This window comes from Gobio gobio (genome assembly GCF_949357685.1).
Source record: "Gobio gobio genome assembly, chromosome: 25".
In the NCBI taxonomy this organism is placed as follows: Eukaryota; Metazoa; Chordata; class Actinopteri; order Cypriniformes; family Gobionidae; genus Gobio; species Gobio gobio.
The window spans coordinates 18,680,337-18,703,684 of record NC_137121.1 but is presented as its reverse complement, the minus strand read 5'-3'; the positions used below and the strand labels follow the sequence as shown (position 1 = coordinate 18,703,684).

General features: G+C 39.8%; 1 protein-coding gene across 1 annotated transcript in view; it reads right to left on the bottom strand.

The window, feature by feature from the left end:
- The window catches only part of fam185a (family with sequence similarity 185 member A), a 30,373-nt gene that overhangs the window by 6,463 nt on the left and 562 nt on the right, over positions 1-23,348 (bottom strand). The window contains exons 2-6 of the mRNA XM_079808998.1: positions 22,994-23,103; positions 22,680-22,772; positions 22,470-22,608; positions 22,354-22,395; positions 22,180-22,275 (exon numbers count right to left, since the gene is read on the bottom strand). Coding sequence (XP_079665124.1) covers positions 22,180-22,275; positions 22,354-22,395; positions 22,470-22,608; positions 22,680-22,772; positions 22,994-23,103 — 480 coding nt within the window. The remainder of the gene's footprint in view (positions 1-22,179; positions 22,276-22,353; positions 22,396-22,469; positions 22,609-22,679; positions 22,773-22,993; positions 23,104-23,348) is intronic.

Sequence of the window (23,348 nt, the reverse complement as noted above, 5' to 3'; positions counted from 1 at the left end):
CTGAACTCCGAAGGCTAGGACGTGGAGTATCTGAGATGGTGCCCTTCAATGGGGCCCAACCTTAAACCGCCTGACATACTTATCAGTGGAACAGTTAAGGCTGGTCGAACTGGTGGGCGAGTCCTAGGACCCAGTCTCTGCGAGGGGGTTCCATAGGAGATAGCTCGCCTCGCTGTATTTCACAGGAGCACTGAGAGGATGAGTGCGAATGAGCTGGAGGTGGTTCTGTCCAACCTCTCTGGACCTAAGTGGGATAAGTTAGCAAACACCGCAGACTCTTTTACCACAGTAGTCACAGACCCTCCAGATAGACTTTCTGTCATAGAAATGGGGCACTCTAACAATGAGACTCGTCTTTCTCTGTGATGTCAGTGAGAATAAGCCAAAGGTGGTGCTCTACTGACACCATTCCCACCATGGCCTGTCTAAAGCGCGGGTGGTGCTAAGTAGCTACCAGTGCCAAGTAAGTAGCCTGTCTGAGCTTCTTACAGCCTCAGGAGTCATGGCTTTTAATGATCCTATACGATTTGGAAGGCAGCAGGGGGCGTGGCTTCCATGATGAAACCGAAGTAGGCACGAGATGGGCCGCGAGAGTCCCTTCAACAGCTGGCATACAGGGAAACAAGGAGAAATTTATATTGAACAACTGTTGTTGTTGTAATCTCTCCGGGTTGCACATCACGCTCCAGACGGGGCGCGAACCTGGGTCTTTCTGCATAGGAGTCGAACGCTCTACAAGGAGGCTAAATGCCTAATCCGCCCTTTTAGAAACAGTGGCGAAATCCGCTCCACTTTATGTAACGCGCGCCGGAAATGAGCGCCAGAAATGGCTGCTTGCAAGACCTCGAAACCTTGTGGTGGTCTTGAAAGAAGAATGAAGCCAACGGGACTGGGTGGGACGCGACTGGTGAATAAATCAATCGTCCAGCTTCGGCTGGGACGGGTTTTGCACGGCCTCGCAGTCCCATTCCAGCTCAAGCTTATCTACAGCGCGAGTGCATATCGTCATGGACAAATAAAACAGGGTCGTTGCTGTCGTGGTTTTGAACGCGCGGACGCGACTGGAGGAGAGAGTGAGAGAAAGGGGGAATCCGTCTGCTCACTCTCCATGTGCTCGCCGACGTCACCCCAAGCGTCTATCTCGTGCGGTCCATCGGCAACCGAATAAGCGGAGAAGTGGGGGGTTAGACGAGCGGCCTCTTAATCATAGAAGAATCGGATTTGAGCTTCTGGGTAGACTGCGTTTTGTTATGGACGAATAGACAGCTGTCGCTGTCGCGGTTCAATGGGCGGGTGCGACCGGGGAAGAGAGAGAAAGGAGTGGCGGGAGAAACAGAGAGGCGGCGAGTCGAACGTAAATTTTCAGACGCAGGCGATCGCAGTGTCAACAGTAGATACAGTAAGCGTGGTCTAAGCATGCTTAAGCATAGTACGCACCTGTACTGTGTTTCCTCCTGCAATGAACCTGTCGATACATCTCTTGCAGCTCATCGTGTCTGCTTAGAGGAGTAAAACTGCTCTGAAAAGGGTAGCTGTGAACACGAAAAAAAAAACGCTTTCCAATGGGCAACAGAAAATTAGCTTCCTGAAGGAAGGAAATCTGACGATATGACGCCTAGCGTGCATATAAGCATACATGACGCATTTCTAAGGCGGCGCAAGGCGTCACTAGCCAATCAATTGGCGTGATGATATAAGGGCTTCAGACATTGGTCACAATGAAGGCGTTCCCATAGCGATGGTCTCGCAGTGTCGAGAGAACCTATGAAAGGGAACCTAAAACTTGTGCATTCGGATTGTGATTTATTCACAGTGGAGGGGTGAGTTTTGTGATCAGGAACGCGCTGCTCACGTGGTCTGTAACATGATTGTATGCTGTAAATAAAATGTCATATGCTTGGTATTGTAAGATTACAAATATATAAATTGTTATATCTAGGTTCCAATGTAATAGAATATAACTGAAAACATATATTGTGTTTTACATTTTGAGGTAAACTTGAGGACATTCTAAGGAGATTAAGTCAGGCAGTTTAAGTGTTTGAGACATCAAGTATTTTGTCTTTATGCACTTCCTGACCATTTAGCATAACAAGGTCAGAGCACAATATCGTTTGGCTGATTGGATTAGCATCTATGCATTTGAATGACACTGTTATGCTGATTGAATCAGGACTGATGACAGGAATGTTTGGGTTGTGTCCCTTTTTCCTATACAACATTTGCATTGTATTGTTCAGAGTGTCTCCTCCCCTGTTGTATAATCCCTCCCCCTGAAATGTAAATAAGTTAGTGTTTTGTACTGTTAGTTAGACTTGATGACCTCAGCCGAAAGACAGCACGTCTTCTTAAAAAAGAATCCTGCTGAAGAATAGGGCTGTCAAAATTGCTCAAAAATGACGTTCAAATATTCCCTCAAAAAAAAGCACGAATATTCGAACTATTCGAACATCTGGTTGCGCATTTTATCAATGACGCGCATTACGTCAATAACAGGACAAATGAATACAAAGACACATAACTACTTATATAGGTAGTCTATTTAAGTTTAAACATATTTGACAACGTATTACCTACACAAAAACAAGTAAATCAACTAATGGCTAAAGACCGCAGACCTCACTCTCTCTCGCCCTCGCTCTCGCTCTCTCTCTCTCTCACTCGCCCTCACGCTCTCTGCGCATAATGGTTTAAATGAACAAACACATTTTGAGAGCTGATCAAGAGTTTTGTGCAAGCAATTTAAGGTCGCGACTCTTGTCCTAAATATAGCAGGCTTCATTCAGTGATTGAAACAAATATTAATATAAGTTTTACAGCATATTATTGAACGCTCCGAGCGAGCTGTGCTGTGGTAAACATGGAACTTTTCCTTGACATGAAACGGTAAATAATCAAACCAGTGGAAGCAGTGCATTTATCCTTCATTCATGCAATATCTATTCAGGCAGTACCTCGGTTCCATTGCTTGACAGAACTCCCTGAAGCCTGCCTCATCCACAACACTGATTGCTCTCATGTCCTTACAAATGAACAAAATTAATTTCTCCGTTATGGCCTCGCGTGTTGCAGACAGAGCTTGTGGCGGGCGATGCAAAGTAAGGGCGGTCCAGTTTGCACATACAAATTAGTTGCTTATATTTACAAAACGAGCCTACAAAAGCATAAAAAAGCCTGTTTAATAAAGAAAAGTTCACGAAACTAAGTGAAAACTCACTAAAGTGTTTAGTGAAATTAGGAAACATTTAGATATCATAAATTGAGTTGTATAAGTTAACGTTACATTTCTACATACATTTTGTTCTCATGTCACAAGTTTATTTTGATCTGTTTTACATGATTCTTTTGTAGTGTGGTTTTCGGTGAAGTGTACTTATTTATTTTATTTTTATAAATATCGTCACCTGTGTACATTAGCCCACTTCTTCTCGACGCTTTTCCTGATAGATAATTACTCCGAGTCGCCATCTGTCGTTTCAAAGAAAAGCACAACGCCGAGCGCGTCAAATATAAACGCCTCGTCCGTTTGGGGAGGAGCGCGCGCAGTCAGCGTGGGCTCGCGCTCTGGAGACGGGCCAAAGTACACAAGGCTTCAGGCGCGCTAGCGCCCACTCGCAAAGCAGACAGCCACGCCTCTACTACCGCGGGCGTTTTTTCCCCCACATTTTTTTATTTATTCGAATATTAATTTTCACCTTCGAAATTCGTTTTTTAAAAACTATTCGAATATATATTCGAATTTAGAATATTCGTTGACAGCCCTACTGAAGAACCTATCCAAGTCTCCTGGTCTCTGCTTCAAGGAACAAAAGAAGTTCACAACAGTATGATAAGAATAAACGCTGCCATAAATAACAGCCCAATTCAAATGTTTACGTGCTTTTGTTCTTTTAATTTTTTGAGCGGTGATGAAATACATTGCTCTTGTAAACACTTGCCAGCATTTAAAGAAATACAAGTCTAGAAATGCATCCAAATTACAGCAAAGCGCAACCGCACGGTGCTCTGCAGTGGACAAAAAGGATATAAACAGTGAATTTTGAAGTGATATATTCTTGAAAACTCAGAGATGTGGATTCGGAGAGCAATTAAATTACCACATGACCTTGGTGTTTGTCTAAAACAGTAGGTAATTCGGCCGGGGATTTTTACGTGGAAACAATGAAATCACTGACTAGCCCCTGTAAATGATGACAATACCTTCCGACCCCACGAGAAACAATTACGGCCCGAATAGGGCTTCAGCCAACTCCTTCACCACTAACGGAGCGAGCTGGAAAATCAAACTTTTCCCGAACCCTGTGGGGAGGAGGGCCACAACAGCATGGCCACCAACAAAACTTAGCAAAGATTGTTCTTGCTCCGGCTTTAACTTCTGCATATTCGGCAGTGGTGCCACAACGGAATGAATGGCTTCGCTCACATTTTTCTCCGCCGCCATCACTGAACTACAACTCAAACTGACGCACAACATCAATGTCATCATTCTCAGCCACTCCCTCTGTTCGCTGATTGGACCGGTAAAAATTTGTTCGGCAAAAACCTAAGAATATATCTATATGGTTTAATGCGAACAAGTATCATACAGTATTATACATGTTTAGTATAATTTAAAATGTCTAAGTGTGACTAGTACAAAGGTCTCATCCCCACAGAAGTAAACCAAAAGAAAATAAAGGTTATAAGAGTTTAGAGATATTTGGCTTGCAATGGATCATGCAAAGGACACTCAGCCTCATGTATTTTCAGATCAGGTATGCATCTTTGACTCTTTACTTCAGACTCAGAGCATTTGATGTTATGTATTGATTATCTTTGAATTGATTATCTATGTAATTGGCGTTATACATTTACCCGACTGTTAATAAATTGTTACATTTGGATTTATTCTGACTTACTCTGAAATTATTGATTTTTGTGCATTATGATGTTACCACGAATCTGCGACCAGGGTTAAGTACATACTAGATCTCGGATTGTATGGAGCATGGGGCACATCTGGTGAGATTCTAGATTTCTGACTAACTGCTCGACTTTAACTAAGTTGTTATGCAGTTGCATTATAGGGGGGCAGATAAAATACTATTGAGATAATACAGCATTATTTTATGGTATTGGCAATAACCTCTGGTTACTGTTTCAACTTTAACTAAGTTGTTATATAGGCGATTGTAGGGGGCTACATGGGTACTTTTTAACAATAGTAAGCATGGGCAGCATTGTTAAATCGCTTTAGCCATAACCTCTGGTTAATGATCGGACTGGAGAGTTTGTGATTGTGGGCCCCGCATAACGGCCGGTGCGAGGACCCTGTGCGACTCTGAGAACCGAATTAATGCTTTTAATAAGAGTAAAGAGTTAAAGAATAATCAAATGTGTAGTTAAATTGTTATACAAATTACCTAATAACCAATCGGCATTCCAACCTAAATTTGATAAAATGAAGTCAGATAAAAGTAAATTGGAATTAAATGACTTTGCCCCGGTGAAAAGACTGAACGCGCAAGAAACCTTCACTCGCTAATCGTAGCCGTCATTGGGACGATTAGGCGGGCCTTTCACATACATAACACACACACATATATATATATATATATATATACACACACACACATACACACACACATATATATACACACTGATCAGGCATAACATTATGACATAATATTGTGTTGGTCCCCCTGACCCGTCGAGGCATGGACTCCACTAGACCCCTGAAGGTGTGCTGTGGTATCTGGCACCAAGATGTTAGCAGCAAATCCTTTAAGTCCTGTAAGTTGCAAGGTGGGGCCTCCATGGATCGGACTGGATTTTTCAGCACATACCACAGATGCTCGATTGGATTGAGATCTGGGGAATTTGGAGGCCAAGTCAACACCTCAAACTTGTGCTCCTTAAACATTCCTGAACAATTTTGCTTTGTGTCAGGGCGCATTATCCTGCTGAAAGAGGCCACCAGGGAATACTGTTTCCATGAAAGGGTGTATATGGTCTGCAATAATGCTTAGGTAGGTGGTACGTGTACAAGTAACATCCACATTGATGGCAGGACTCAAGGTTTCCCAGCAGAACATTGCCAAAGCATTACACTGCCTCCGCCGGCTTGCCTTCTTCCCCATAGTGCATCCTGGTGCAACCTGTTCCCCAGGTAAACGACGTGCACACACCCGGCCATCCGTAAAAGAAAACGTGATTCATCAGACCAGGCCACCTTCTTCCATTGCTCTGTGGTCCAGTTCTGATGCTCACGTGCCCACTGTTGGTGCTTTCGGAAGTGGACAGGGCAGCATGGGCACCCTGACTAATACACACACACACACACACACACACGAGCCCGACCGATAAAGGATTTTGAAGGCCCGATACGATACAAATATTTGGTGATTTAAAAATCCGATATATCGGCCGATATACAGTGAGGAAAATAAGTATTGAACACCCTGCTATTTTGCAAGTTCTCCCACTTAGAAATCATGGAGGGGTCTGAAATTGTCATCGTAGGTGCATGTCCACTGTGAGAGACATAATCTAAAAAAAAATCCAGAAATCACAATGTAGGATTTTTTAACTATTTATTTGTATGATACAGCTGCAAATAAGTAATTGAACACCTGTCTATCAGCTAGAATTCTGACCCTCAAAGACCTGTTAGTCTGCCTTTAAAATGTCCACCTCCACTCCATTATTATCCTAAATTAGATGCACCTGTTTGAGGTCGTTAGCTGCATAAAGGCACCTGTCCACCCCATAAAATTAGTAAGAATCCAACTACTAACATGGCCAAGACCAAAGAGCTGTCCAAAGACACTATAGACAAAATTGTACACCTCCACAAGATTGGAAAGGGCTACAGGGAAATTGCCAAGCAGCTTGGTGAAAAAAGGTCCACTGTTGGAGCAATCATTAGAAAATGGAAGAAGCTAAACATGACTGTCAATCTCCCTCGGACTGGGGCTCCATGCAAGATCTCACCTCGTGGGGTCTCAATGATCCTAAGAAAGGTGAGAAATCAGCCCAGAACTACACGGGAGGAGCTGGTCAATGACCTGAAAAGAGCTGGGACCACCGTTTCCAAGGTTACTGTTGGTAATACACTAAGACGTCATGGTTTGAAATCATGCATGGCACAGAAGATTCCCCTGCTTAAACCAGCACATGTCCAGGCCCGTCTTAAAGGATTAGTTCACTTTTAAATAAACTTTTGCTGATAATTTACTCACCCCCATGTCATCCAAGATGTCCATGTCTTTCTTTCTGCGGTCGAAAAGAAATTAAGGTTCTTGATGAAAACAGTCCAGGGTTTTTCTCCATATAATGGACTTCAGTGGGACCCAAACGGTTCAAGGTCCAAATGACAGTTTCAGTGCAGCTTCAAAGGGCTTTAAACGATACCAGACGATGAATAAGGGTCTTATCTGAAGAAAGGGTCTTATTATATGAAGAAAAACCCTGGACTGTTTTCATCCAAAACCTTAATTTCTTTTCGACTGCAGAAAGAAAGACATGGACATCTTGGATGACATGGGGTGAGTTTTAGGGCTGGGCAATTTTATCGATTCTGCGATATAAATCGATATTTTTTCTCCCAAGAAAGTATCGATTTTTAAGCAGCGAGTATCAATACATAAGTCCCATTCAAATCCCCATGTTTACCCCCATTTGCGTTGCAGGAAGAGCGATTTGGTCAGCCAGCCGCTAGTATCGCTGTAGAGCAAGTTACCCGTACTACTAACTTTACGCCGACGTCTACCTCTTCTTGTTTACGGAGTCAGAGCGAGGAGATTCAAATAAATGGCGGCGAATATAAATCCAGCGCCTTCATGCTTAAAAGCAGATGTGTGGGAGCACTTTGGGTTTAAAAAGAAGAAGGAAAGCGACGACTTAGACTCAGGGGTCAACAACATGAGTCGCCCGCAAGAACCACAAGAGTTGTCCGCGGGTCTGTTCTAAAAATAGCTCACCATAGCAGCTGCGTTCAGTCGCTTCCGTGTTCATTTAAGCGCAGGGCTCCAGACTGAAGCCGAATATATACTAGTGTCTGTAAATAATAAACTGCAAAATACTATTTAAATATTACTCCTGCATGTTCTGCGTCTGTGTGGATGACGAGCGCCGCGCGCGCACTCGCTCTTGTAGTCTCTGCCGACACGAACACAAACCTCACTTCATGAGAATTTACCGTTTCATTTGAGAAAACTGGCTGCGTCTCATTCTGCTCCTGGTTCAGAAGTCAGGGCACTGATCAGGACATAAGTCAATGGGCTGATCCCTGATCAGTGCCCTAACTGAACTAGGGAGCTGAATAAGACGCGCACCCACTGTCATATCTTCATGAACACAGACACTGGTAATCACGGCAACCGGTCAAAATAAAAGTTCGGTTTAATGTGAAGAGATTGACTACAGATTGTAGCCTACAGTACATTTAGCTACGTCTCTATGTAATAATAATACGTCTCTACTAATAATAATAATTATGAAATAAATAATACTAATTATATAATTATTAATGGTTGCTTATTTTTCACTTGATCTTTCATTTATAAACAATGTTTACTTTTAAACAGCATACAGCCTTTACATGTTTATGTATTATTTACTTATGATTATCATCATATATAATAAAAAATGTATTTAAAAAAAAAAAAATAGTGGTATTGTACCGACTACTGGAACTACTACTATACTCTTTCAGGTGTAAAACAGTTTGGATAGTTGTTAATATGAGAATTATGATGCATTATTTAAGAGTTTTAAGTATTATATAACATGAGTAGCTCTCTGTGACTTTCTTTTTTAAAAAGTAGCTCTCAAATGAAAAAAGGTTGGAGACCCTTGACTTAGACAAAGCATCGCGGTTGATTTGCAAGCTGTGTGACAAACGTGAAATACTCAAGAAGAAGTCAAGAAGTCAAGAAGCTTTTATTGTCATTTCAACCATATATAGCTGACGCAGTACACAGTGAAATGAAACAGCGTTCCTCCTGAACCAAATACTCTGGAAATACCACCAAATGTCAGTGTCAAGCTAAAAAAGCTGTCAAAGAAACTGGTCAGAACAGGCCACTTGCTGCTATTTTTTTAAAACTCCATTGTTAATTGCAATACTGCACTTTATTTACTTTTCAAAGGCTTGTAAGCTACAGTTTGCACTGTTTCAATAAATTGAACTAATTTTCTGAACACATCTTTGATTCATTTTGTCCAGCATTTGCAAGCTGTAGACTCTCTGTCCAGTCAGAGACATATATTGTGTAATTGATGATTTTAGTTTTCAGTTCAGTTAATTCAATCCAAGTAAATGAAACACTCACAAGATGTCACCAAAATCACTCTGTCCCCTTTAAATCTTTCAGAAAATGATGTAAGTGTATCGCATTATATCGAATCGTATCGTTGGCTGAATATCGTGATATATATCACATCGTGAGCTGAATATCGAGTATCGTATCGTATCGTGAGATTAGTGTATCGCTACAGCCCTAGTGAGTTTATCAGCAAAAGTTCATTTAAAAGTGAACTAATCCTTTAAGTTTGCCAATGACCATTTGGATGATCCAGAGGAGTCATGGGAGAAAGTCATGTGGTCAGATGAGACCAAAATAGAACTTTTTGGTCATAATTCCACTAAACGTGTTTGGAGGAAGAAGAATGATGAGTACCATCCCAAGAACACCATCCCTACTGTGAAGCATGGGGGTGGTAGCATCATGCTTTGGGGGTTTTTCTGCACATGGGACAGGGCGACTGCACTGTATTAAAGAGAGGATGACCGGGGCCATGTATTGCGAGATTTTGGGGAACAACCTCCTTCCCTCTAGGGCTGGGACGGTTACCGCGGGTCTGAGATCGTCACCGCCCCATCACCGCAAAAAAAAAAAAAAAAAAAAAAACATTGGCCTGCCCATGTGTGCACGTTGTGTCTAATTCCATGGATTCATTGATTCTAATGACATGGATTGTGTCTAATGACATGTGTGTCTTATATGGATTCAAGGTTTTCTAAACAAAACATAACAAAAGATGGAGCAAATCCGACCTTTCGCGAGTTGGGAGCGCAATGTTCCATTATAACATTCCATTTGTACTAGAGCTGCAACTAACGATTATTTTTTCTGTCGACTAATCTAACGATTATTTTTTCGATTAGTCGACTAATCTAACGATTATTTTTCCAGATTAATCTTATTATTCTTTTTTACTGATTATTGTATTTCAAAGAGGGTAGTGAATTTGTATATTATTTTAACATGAAATCAATGAATGATGACAATATTAATTGTATTTCAGGAAGGGTAGTGTACATAGTATGCCATTTTATAATGAAATATATGAACACAAGAAGCTTTTTAAACATAATATATAATGATACTATTCATCATAAAATGTATACAGAGTAGGCCTAATTAGGAAAAGTTGTTTACTATAGTAGTTGAGTATGATTTACTTATTGATTTGTGTCAATAGTAAAGAAAATGCACTTGTATTTATCTGCAAAAGGTTCACATCCAGGAACTTTCAGCATAGTGTTAATGTATAACTAGTCGTCTATTTTGAAGATACATGTGCATAAACAACGACTAAAGCTGCCAGAAGTTTTTGCCCAAACTTCAAAGACACATTTAAATGATTAAAACTAGAGGCTTATCTTAACTTTAATGTTACGTTAATCATGTAAACTACCTATATACAGCAAGTTATTATGCATATGTGTTTGGGACAGAGCGGAACCAGGTCGCATTAACAGGAGATATATGCAGCCCATAATAAATAAACGCACGAGACGTACTGGGGTCGGAGAAGAACCCAGGAAAATGTGACCGTCTGTTGCAATACACGCGTGGCGCGTTCAGCTGCGCGAGAGAAGACTGGCAGCAGGGTTGCCAGGTTTACACAACAAAACCCACCCATTCGTTACTCAAAACTAGCCCGAAACAAGCCCAATCGTGTTTCGGGGAGGTTCTCTGGTAAACATCGCGTTCGGGGGGTTAAATATGTGTGTTTTTTTGCTTCAACCCGCGGACATGAGACACAGCCCGCGGCAACAGTGTAGAAGTAGCCAAATTCCGCGGAAAAAAGCGGACTTGGTAACACTCACTGGCAGTGTGAAAGCTCCCGCTCTCCACGCGCACAGCTTCTGCTCTGCCACCGCGCGCAGTGTGAAACCGGCGTTACAGAGCGAACAAAGCACAGTTTTACTCTGCTTCTGTTTAAAGTACTCCCACACTTTTGAATGTCGCGGTCTGGCTTTATATGATAAATGATCATTTTCACTATGCCCGGGAGCAGAAGCTGCCATTATTCTAGATCTTCTGTTCCATTCTAGAACGTAAATAATGTGCCGTCGACGCATTTCACGCAACGCGTCGTTGCAGCCCTAATTTGTACCTGTGTAATGTCTTTTAGCCTATAATTAGAATTTAATTTTACTAAAGCATAAAATACAGGCGCATAAGCAGGACCTCAGTTTTTAATTGCACGTGCTTAACACAATTCTCTCACATGGTTGCGCAGCGGGTAGGTAGATAGAAGTCAAGAAAGCAGAAAAAGAACACACCGCCCGGGCCATGGGTTTGTGTCGAACGCTGACCGATTTCTCCAATAGCTGGCAAAAAAAAAAACGGCTTCAGAAAGAACAAACTGAGCTGGACCTGCCTCAGCCCTCCTTAGTACTGGTAAGTTTTTACTCTCTTCCAACTCTGTTTGGGAAAGATTGACTACAAATAAGCTGAGCCTGCGAAATTTCATTCAATATAATCAATAAATAATCTATTGTAAGCAATTAAATATAAGTTGGCTATGCGATTCTGAAATTCCAATTTCATTAAAAGGCTATCGAAAAAGATATCCGTCTGGCAGGCTTACAATCACAGTAGTGTGCGACACTTTGTTAAATTAAATAGCCTTCGTTAAATATTTGAACCACTGAGACAAAAGCGCACACCACACGAGATATGTAAAATAATATAAATATGTAAATGTTATAAAATATAAAAAATAAATATAAATAATAAAAGTAGCATAATATACAATCATGGTAGTGTGAGCAGCGAGTGACTACACTTTGTTAAATTAAATAGCCTTGAGCCTTCGTTATTCTTCATTAACCACTGAGACAAAAGCGCACACGAGGTGTAAATTGTAGCTAAATGTAAATTAATAGCCTGAATATTTTAAAATATGTAATATAAAAATATAAATACTATAAATATAAATAATATATTAGGCTATAGGCTATTATATGGGCGGGTGTGCGCAAAAGTCGTTATAGTTTAAGTGATTGTTTAATGACGACGACTGTAATCTGAAAGTAAAAATATGGGAAATAAATTAACAAATAAATATATATTACTGATCAATACCGATAAATAAAAATGTTTGTTTGTCTTTGTTTATGTTGTTCCATCATCAAATCTCTCAGTCGTGATCTGATCTGCTCTCTCAGGAAAAAATATGAAGGCTGGGATGGTAACCATAGCCTAGTCTATATTTCGTTTTGCCTGCACTTTTTTTTCAGATATCATTCCATTTCTGTTCTAATTGTTCCTGTTCTAAACGTGAAAAAATAAATGTAAAATAAACATGTTCCTTATTATGTTCAATTGCCTGCGCTGGTGTGTGCGTGTGCGGCTGTGCGCGAAAGTCCAGCGGGAGCCATTTAAAGCGGTTTCTTGCTTTTCAACCGCGGTAAGAAAAAATCCATACCGTCCCAGCCCTACTTCCCTCAGTTAGAGCATTGAAGATGGGTCGAGGCTGGGTCTTCCAACATGACAATGACCCGAAGCACACAGCCAGGATAACCAAGGAGTGGCTCTGTAAGAAGCATATCAAGGTTCTGGCGTGACCTAGCCAGTCTCCAGACCTAAACCCAATAGAGAATCTTTGGAGGGAGCTCAAACTCTGTGTTTCTCAGCGACAGGCCAGAAACCTGACTGATCTAGAGAAGATCTGTGTGGAGGAGTGGGCCAAAATCCCTCCTGCAGTGAGTGCAAACCTGGTGAAAAACTACAGGAAACATTTGACCTCTGTAATTGCAAACAAAGGCTACTGTACCAAATATTAACATTGATTTTCTCAGGTGTTCAAACACTTATTTGCAGCTGTATCATACAAATAAATAGTTTAAAAAATCATACATTGTGATTTCTGGATTTTTTTTTTAGATTATGTCTCTCACAGTGGACATGCACCTACGATGACAATTTAGTCCCCTTCATGATTTCTAAGTGGGAGAACTTGCAAAATAGCAGGGTGTTCAAATACTTATTTTCCTCACTATATATATATATATATATATATATATATATATATATATATATATATATATATATATATATATATATATATATATATATATATATATATATATATATATATATATATATATATATATATATATATATACACACACACACATACAGAAACAAGTAAAAACGTCTTACACTGATAGCCATGGCATTAGCTAGCTTTGTGGTTAGCTAAAGTCTAGCTTTAGAAATGGACTGCAAAATATTGTAAAACATAATTTTTTCAAAATAACGGGCAGGGGAGAGATGATACGTCTCATGCTGTCAAACTGTCACGCTAATAAAGAATCTTATCCAGTCCATTGTCCGAGTTAAACTGACAGTCAGTCAACTATACTTTAACAACCTAGAGTAATCTAATTCCGTTTCACTCTTGACTTACATGTAACAGCAAAACTGAACTTGGCAGTCACGAATTTTGTCATGCTTATTTGAGTTTGAGAACTGATGGGGATGTTCTTTTAATTGTTATTCAAGCAATGTATGTCTCGTGGCAGCTGCCACCTTACCATGCACTTCACGGATGATCTGTTGTGAATGTTCGCACTCGCAGCGCGCAGCATGACTCAGCTGAATGATCTGCACGTTGTAGAGTGCTCTCTGGTGGACAAACTATGAAACGCCAACACTCATAATGTGGTTGAGCGGTGTTTCGTCTGTTTTTAAAAAATATATATATATATTCATTTATCGGCCATCATAATTGCAGATACCGGTAGTTTGGAAAATGCCGATATATCGGTCGGGCTCTAACATACATACATACACTCATACACCAGATGCACCACTAGATATACCACTAGATATTTACTGGAAACTTTGTTTTTACCGCATCATTTCACTGGTTCTTTTTGTCATCTGCGTCCTGTTGCTGATTGTGGTCCTTGTACTGTTTATCAAGAGTAAGTATAACCATCTTTTATATGCAGGCCTACAACTTGGAACAGTATTGTTTCAGTAACCTATAACCTTTTGGTTATTTTTGGGTCAAAAACACGCTATTATCACCACATCGTTTTTTGATATTGGATATAGGCTTTGTGTCAACAATATCTAATCTAACAAAAAAGAAAAAAAGCTGACGTCATTCATTTATTATTAATAATAATAAAAAGGTAAATCTGTGGTTTTTATGGTGTTTGACCTATACTTGAAGAACCACTTATGCCATTTGACCTTTCAGTATGCTTATGTTAAATGTATGTGTGCAGAGCAGTCTGTGCAGTGAACGTGGCAAGGGCTGGTTGAGGTTCGAGAATGTGTAAGAAAATATCGATACACGTGAATATCACAATATTATGATTGATGATACTGTATCGATTCTCAAAAACACTGTATCGATATTTATTTATTTACATTCGTGGCTTTGTGTTCAGTTTAAACCACAGACTCTATAAAACCCAACCGCTAGATGGCATGGTTATCTCAGAACGTAAACTGACGCACAGCCGGAGAAGCGCAAGGTGAAGGTGCGTGCATTGCTAGGGTTTAACCAGCTCACAAGACGATAGAATTATTCCACTCATGCGGTAAACAGAGCTGTAGTGTGGACTTATTTTGGCTTCAGCTATAAAGAAGCCTCTAAGGAAATCGTTAAGAGTAATTTTGTTTGCAAAATAGGCCAAGTTAAAATCCAGTACTCAGCAAACGCATTGAATCTGAGAGCTCGCTTAACATCCCGACGTCATCCACGCTGCTGAGAAGTGTTTCGATAGAATATGTACTGCATGTTTCCCTCTCAGTAACAAAATAAACACACAACAAAATTGACGGTGGCGGCAGCAGAACGTAGCGATGTGGATATGGATGCACCATCTCTGCAGTTCAGTACTTTAAATAGCACTTTATACAACAGACTGCTTTAAAGCAGTACTATTGCACAAAATAGTGATTAGTTATATGAATGATACTGTATTAATTAAATAAAATAGTTACTTGTCAGGTTTTATGCATATGGTTGTGTTCTTTTTTCTTTTAAATTAGATCTTTCTAAAAAAAAAAAACCCCAACACAAAAAATAAATATCGCAATAGATATATAGTACGGAAAGTATTCAGACCGCCTTCAATTTTTCACTATTTGTTATATTGCAGCCATTTGCTAAAATCATTTAAGTTCATTTTTTTCTCATTAATGTACACACAGCACCCCATATTGACAGAAAAACACAGAATTGTTGACATTTTTGCTGATTTATTAAAAAAGACAAACTGAAATTACACTTGGTCCTAAGTATTCAGACCCTTTGCTCAGTATTTAGTAGTATGGCTGCAATATAACAAAGAGTAAAAAATTGAAGGGGGTCTGAATACTACTGTATATTCCCCTTCTTACATATCGCAATAAATAACAATATATCGTATCATAACCCCTGAATCGTGATACGCATTTTATCGCCAGATTCTTGGCAATACACAGCCCTAGTTACTTCCTGTCTCAAAACCGTCGGACCTGGCAGCAGAGCAGGGAGGAATGCCAGAGGAAGGGAGGAGATCTTGCCATTATTACTAATGAACGCGTGCAGGTCCTTAAATCTGTAAATATGGTCAAATTAAAACTAACAGAAGTGAAGCTCATTTAAAGGTCCCATGGCATGGCATTTTTCTATTATTTCATAATATTTCCTGAGGTGTACTTATATTGTTAGTTTGATTTTTACATAAAAAAGTCATAATTTAGAAATAAAAGGCATTTTTTCTATACTGTTATTACCCCTCTGGCTGAATGCCCTGCTTCAAGGGGTGTGTTTGCGGTGAGACTTCAGTGAAAACGCCCACTGTTTTGATTGGCTGACATCTTTGCATTTGAAATGAGTGTTAGATTATGTTGCGGCGGGGGCGTAGTTTAGCGAGGCACTGCACGCACTGCAGGAGATAGAGAGACTGACTGGGCACCCTTGAACCAGGGAGAGCTGGAGGAAGCTTTATTGTACTGAGTTGTTGAGAGTGCTGTGCTGTTAGCGCAAGCTTATTTTGTTTGTATCTGAGAGTTCTGAATAAACAGTCCCAGTCACGTCGACTCTGTCTACCATTACAGCTGTCGAGATGAACAAATCGTCCAAATGTGGATTATAGCATTATTTTTAGATATTTTCTCATCACATGAACGGCTCCACAGACAGTCTGTTGATCGCATGAATGCAGTGATCTCGTCATTGCAACGCGTTTTCTCTCACAAAATGCTTTCACCACAACTAATAGCAAACACGACATCGACATGAATACAGTAAGAGCTTCGCTGTGCTGCATAACAGCGTCATTCATTATAACGGCAGTTTGGGTGTGCAGATACACTCGTGATGTGTGATTGACAGATCCGAACATTATAAAGAGTGTTCTTTGATCGCTCTGTAGTTGAATCACTTAAATAACGGATTTGTTTCATGCTACTAACAGAAACGATCGTTTTAGTCACTGGCTTGATTCACTGATGCATTACGATTAGGCCATCAAGACGGCGATCATTAAAGGGTTAGTTCACCCAAAAATGAAAATTCTGTCATTAATTACTCACCCTCACGTCGTTCGAGACCCGTAAGACCTCCGTTCATATTCGGAACACAAATGAAGATATTTTTGTTGAAAGCTGATGGCTGAGAAAGGCCTCCATTGGCATTCAGTACACTTATACTCCCAAGACGGATAAAAGGCACTCAAAACATTGTTACAAAGTCCATCTCACCACAGTGACTCTACAATAATCTTACGATGCGACGACAATAGTTTTTGTGCGCAAAAAAAATCAAAATAACACCTTTTTCCAACTTGTTACTGCCTTCCGTGTATGCCTCCACGACGCATGCGCGAGAATATGACGCAGATCCGGCGTTCGGACAGATGACCCAGAAGTGATTTGTTTACAATCAGAGGAAGACGCACGTATCTCAGCTGTTGGATTCTACATTGATCGTGCTTTAGGTCTCGGCGTAGTGCTCAAAATGGGGTTAGAGTGTGCATTTCATGGATTCCCGAACCCCGGCGCTACGTCATATTCTCGCGCATGGGTCGTGGAGGCACACGCGGAAGGCAATAACAAGCTGGATAAAGGTGTTATTTTGATTTTTTTTTTGCGCACAAAAACTAGTCGTCGCATCGTAAGATTATTGTAGAGTCACTGTGGTGAGATGGACTTTGTAATGACATTTTAAGTGCCTTTTATCGGTCTTGGGAGTATAAGTGTACTGAATGCCAATGGAGCCCTAACTGAAGCCTTTCTCAGCCATCAGCTTTCAACAAAAATATCTTCATTTGTGTTCCTAATATGAACGGAGGTCTTACGGGTCTCGAACGACATAAGGGTGAGTAATTAATGACAGAATTTTCATTTTTGGGTGAACTAACCCTTTAAACGATCTAGAAAGAAAGTGAACTTGATGTGAATGATCAGAAAACAAGAAAATATATCTTATGTCAATTTACTTATCAAGTAAATGCATCTTTATTTCAGAATGTTTAGATATTTAGACTAGAAACAAGACAAAAATACTAAGAAAGAAGAGCAGTGTATGCCATCAGAGGGATTCTGTCTTTTTTGACACTACAATTCGGCCATCCGTCATAAATTATCAGGCAACTTTCACTGTGTCAACACCTGCCGCGAGAAACACTAAAATTAAAGCAATCCTGTCTACGTTAGATGCGGCAAGAGGCGACGCGACACAACAAATTCCCAATGTCAAACTGATCGTGCGTTATATTTCTGACGCACTTCAAGTACCTCAGTGGGGAGATTGATGAGGCGGACCAGGAAGATGCGGGGGACTTAGTTAAAAAAAATGTTTGTGATTTATTTGGTAATATTTCAAATTAATATTAATAAAATAGTATCAGTAATACATTTTGGCGCCCCTAGCATTTGCCTATTCCGCCTATGCCACGGGCCGGCCCTGACTTTACAAGAAGGTTTAATTTAACATTAATGTATTAATTAACTATGAGCAATAGCCTACATGTGATACAGTTTATTCATCTTTGTTAATATTAGGTAATAAAAATACAGCTGTTCATGTTCAGAGTAAATCATTTTAACTTTAATTATTTTATTTTAATTATTTTCATTTTTGATCATTCATTTTGATGGTTGATAAACTTGGGCTGAATCCAAAATCGCTCAATCACTATTCCCTACTTTAGTCAACTAATACAGTTCATTTGAAGGAGTGGATGAAAACAAGTGAGCGAATTCGGACATCGCTGTGTGTATCGGCTTTACACTCTTTTTGCGGTGCAATGTGGGATAGAATGAGTGCACTCAATAACGTCCACTATGGTTTCGGACACCACCAATTGGCTGTCCCCTCAAAAAGTGCCCTATTTAAGTGTATAGGGGGCGATTTCGGATTCAGCCTTAGACCTAAACTCGCGGTGATGACGTCAGTAATCCGCGCCATGAAGAGGTTCGGATGGTACTTTTGAAAGTTTTTTTTATTTCTATCGAATGTTCTTAATATCATTAATGTTTTTACGTTAAAAGAATGGAATTTGGTTTTATAGGATTATGTTTGATTTATTGCTTCCTTTTAATCTATAAGCCAATAGCGACTGGAAAAGGCAGCTTTCGCGAACAATGAGAAACCGTTTGGCATTCCCCCTACCGTTCGGCACGGCCATTACTCCAAGCTGCAGTTACCCATCCTTGAAAGAACACGTATTCCATCCGGTGTTTTACTTCAAATGTGCAAACTGGCAACCATGTGCACACACACAAGCTCTCTCTTTCGCGCACGCATGATGATCTGAAAACACCAATAAACAAGTACGCTGCATTTCAGCAATCGCCATTTGAGATTTTCTGCTTAAAGTGTCATTAAGTAGTTTTGTGTTCTATCACGACTCACGAGCCGCTTGTGCTGTCTGCGATTGTGTTAGCAAAATAACTGCACTTTTGTGAGCTAATCAGAGTAGAGCTCAACATTATTATTCATGACCCTTCCAAATAAGGCAAAACAGACCATTTAATTCTAGGAACAAATCCTAGGGTTGTAAATGGACATGTAAAACTGTATCTGGAGTATTTTTGCCCTTATCAAAGCCACATAAATTCTATGTAGATATCAGGGAATATTGTATCAATGCATTCTAGGGCACCTTTAATTAACCTCATTAGTTAACACAAACTAACAAAACAATGATCAATACTTCTACAGCACCTATTTATATTAGTTAATGTTAATCACAGCATTTACTAATATACATATGTAAGTAAACACGTATCTGTTAACATTAGTTATTTCACTGTGAACTAACATGAACTTTTTTTATTAAAATGAGTACCCCTGACCGCAATACAAACGTGACTGAACGAGCTTCCACAAGTAAGGAGAAAGGAAAGAGAGGAAAGACTAATTCAGTGCCGTGGAAGTGGTTCGGCTATCTAAGATCTGATATTAAACTTCAGGGGTCCTTTCTTCGTACCTTGCTTAATACATCTGAGATGACTTGACAAATCCCAGATCTTTTAATCGTGATAACTGATCTCTGGCTAATTTGGTTCTTCAAACAAATTTGAGGATTGGATTTAAATATCTGGATTAAATGATCTAAAATTACTGCGCGTTCTTGTGTTCCCTGAAGAGGGCAGATGCATCGATACTCGAAACCACGATCAGTAATGCAGCGATTGGCTAGCGTCAAGCAACGTAATGACATCATGCCTAATTTAAAAAGCCACCTGGCAAAAAACATGACAAATTACACAAAAAAACCCTACGAATTTCTGGATCTTTATAAGGAAACAGCCAAACGACCAAACCAACATAATAGAGGCACATTTGTTTTAACACTTTCCACATTTTCACACAATCTCAGTCGATCTATTATCGCCTACGCATTCATTCTCGTTTAAATTACCTTGCAGAGCTTGTGAAAGGCGCTTGGACAGTGCTTCACGAAAGTTTATCATTTGTTCATGTTTAAAGCCTAGCAAAAAGCAGCGCGCCCTCATCTCAAACGGAGCACAAATAGGCCACTGAATTGAGTCTTCTTTTATTTATTTTTTGTGCGTCAGTAGATAAAGGTCTATGGTTTCGTATATAAGGAGAAAAGAGCGCCATGAATCGTTCTTCACACGGAAATGTAAAACTGTAGCTCAATAAACTAGGAGCGCTGCTCCCTATGACTCTGTGTTGCTTCAAGCGCATCGTTCTGCACACAGGATGTGCATAACTGTGTGTTCACACCACCGCCGGCGAGAGCGTCAAAGTGGCCTGAAGTCTTTAATTTTCAATGGGAGCCCGGCGGCGAGCTCCGGCGTCGAGGAGAGTTGAAATCAGGTCAACTTTATGGTAATGAGCAATGACGCGGTTCGGCGGCAACCAATGGGAATGTAGTAGTGCTCCGCTTGAGATTCTAGAGAACGCTGTCCTGGAAACTTTGGTTCCGACGACATTAGTTCCCAATTAAAATAGAGGAGAGGTTGATCATTGCTGGTGCGGTGGGTTTGATAAGAAGACGTGCAACATTATTTATACACCACACAAATGGCTTTTAATTGGTTTATTTCGTTAGCAAACATGTAACTATAATTGTTAAGTTCTTTACATCGATCTGCTTTTTTTTAACTTTCACATTTAAATGATTTTATGAGGTTATATTATACGGTTATACCCTACCTGTGGTCAGTCTGCACAAACGCAGATCAACATGATTGTTTGCTTTGCAGCCCCTTTAAATGCAGTTTTAAAAAAAGACTAAGCATGCCATTCGATCTACGTCAGAGCGGCAGCGCGTCCACAAATCTTTCTACAGCATCGATGGCAGGGCGGCCAGAGCAAAGTTTGACACTCTCGCCGGCAGCGGTGTGAATGCACAGTAATTGCTTTGTGCCGCTCTGTATCCGCTTGTTACCGCTCTGTATCCGCTTGTTAAGTTGTGACGTAAGGAACGCCGTTTCTGGGTCAAAGCCTCAACTCATTTCACTTGAGAATGCCATTTTTTTTGTAGTATTACACCACATTGTGTGTATATATTAGCACCGTTTGTTGTTTTTCTTGTGGTATGAGAGAGTGTTTGGACCACGAAGCGCTGCTCGTGACATCAGACTTAACAACCGGATTGATGGTATGCACGTGACGTCACCGTCAGCTGGAGTGACTGCGGTTATGATCGTGATGAACCATTCGATTTACACCCCTGGTGCCGACTAGCAACAGAAACACATCTGTTCTGTTCTGTTCCACCATCTGAAGCAGTTCCACCCGATAGAATATTCTGAGAGTCAGAAGATGAAGATTCTGTTTTCAGCTAATCTGAGCACTTTTCATATTCTTTATCCTGGCTGAAGCACTTTTGTTTTAATATAAATTAATAATAATATAATCAGCCTACGTTATAGTTTAAAGTTAAAGATATCCATATTAATAAAGTGAGTAAGAGTATAATGTGTTCTTTTTTGTAGGAAGGCTAAATACAAATAAAAGTTGAACATTAATTTATTTGTACCATTTTTATTTCCAAAATAGTATATAGTTTTATAGGAGGTTTCATAGACTTGGCAAATACATTTTTCAGAAGTTTGTAGGTACAAACATCCATTGTGGGCGTTTTTGGCAGTTTTTCTGAGGCTTTTATATAGTTCATATCGATATCGAAATTAAATCGTATCGACCGAAATTAAGAAATTTGACATTTTATAACCTGAACTAATCTTGCCTTGTTGTAAAATAGTCAAATTATGAATATTTATTGACCTTGACACAAAGTCACGCGGGTCTGTACGTATGTATCAATAATATCTGACTATTAAGTACAATAAATTTGAGAGACATTTAAAAAATGAATGGATAAATGGATAAAATATAAGTAGGCAGGTAATTAGACATGTTCATAATACGCTTATCTTCTGTATGAGTTTCTTTGATGTCCATTATTAGTACCTTGTTGACTGTGAAGTTCTGCAGTTCCATCTTGGCCCACATATGCATCAATGTTTCCAGCAGCAGTAAACACCTTCAGGGCACCACTTGAGCTGTCTGGGGCGCAGGAAGGACATTTTAAGTGCTCTAAACGAGTGACTAATGACCTACTGTCAATTCACACTGGTCACTTACCAATGACAATGTTTCCTGTTTCACTGCGTATAAGAGCTTCACCTGTAAAACGACGACACATGTCTTAACTGTACATCAGGTGTTTAAAATCAGCCATTATCGTCCCGTTCGCTCACCGTGTATGTGGCCAATCTGGATGTTCCCGGAGGAAGTTGACACTGAGGTGGATTCGCCATAGATGGCCTTCACTTTCAGATCCCCATGTTCTGTGGACAGATTCATGGTGGTTCCCTGAATTTTCTTAATGTCAATATTCTGGAGAACAAAAACAGTGACTTAATAACAATTTCACAATATATGCAGTTATATATATCAAAACTACTTACACTGTCCACAGATGTGCTGATATCTACATTCCCATGTAAGGTCTTGAGTCCAGTGATATTTCCTCCCGTGGAGTGAACTTTAACCTCATGACCCTAAACAAAATCACAAGAATTAAAATCAGATTCTTATCTCAATAAATAACATACGTTTAGGCCTTTATGACACACAATAAAAATATACTCAGGGGTATATTCAATATTTAAAATGCAACTATATACGATACCTACTATGATTTAAAAAAAAAAAAAAAGATTTTTAAGTATCTGATGTCCACCAAGGCTGCATTTATTTGATCAAAAAGCTAATGTCTTACCTTTACAGATTTTAGGACACAGTGTCCTCTCTCTGTGTGCACGTGGCAGAGGTCACTCTCCATGTTCTGGATCTTCACATTGCCTTTGTCTTTAGTCTTGATGCGGAGATCTGAAGGGATGGACAGGGACTAGAAGGATTCACATGTATTTCAATGAATTTACATTATTAAAAGTACATTTATAACATTACCGCAATACATTAGCTTGCTGTAAATACAGTCTTCATTGTATAAAACCATTCATATTAAAAATAAATAACATTTTAATGAAATATTATCATAAATAAAATGAATAATCAATATTAAAAATATAATAAAAAAGATATACATTTTCTTTACAAGGCACAGATCCTTA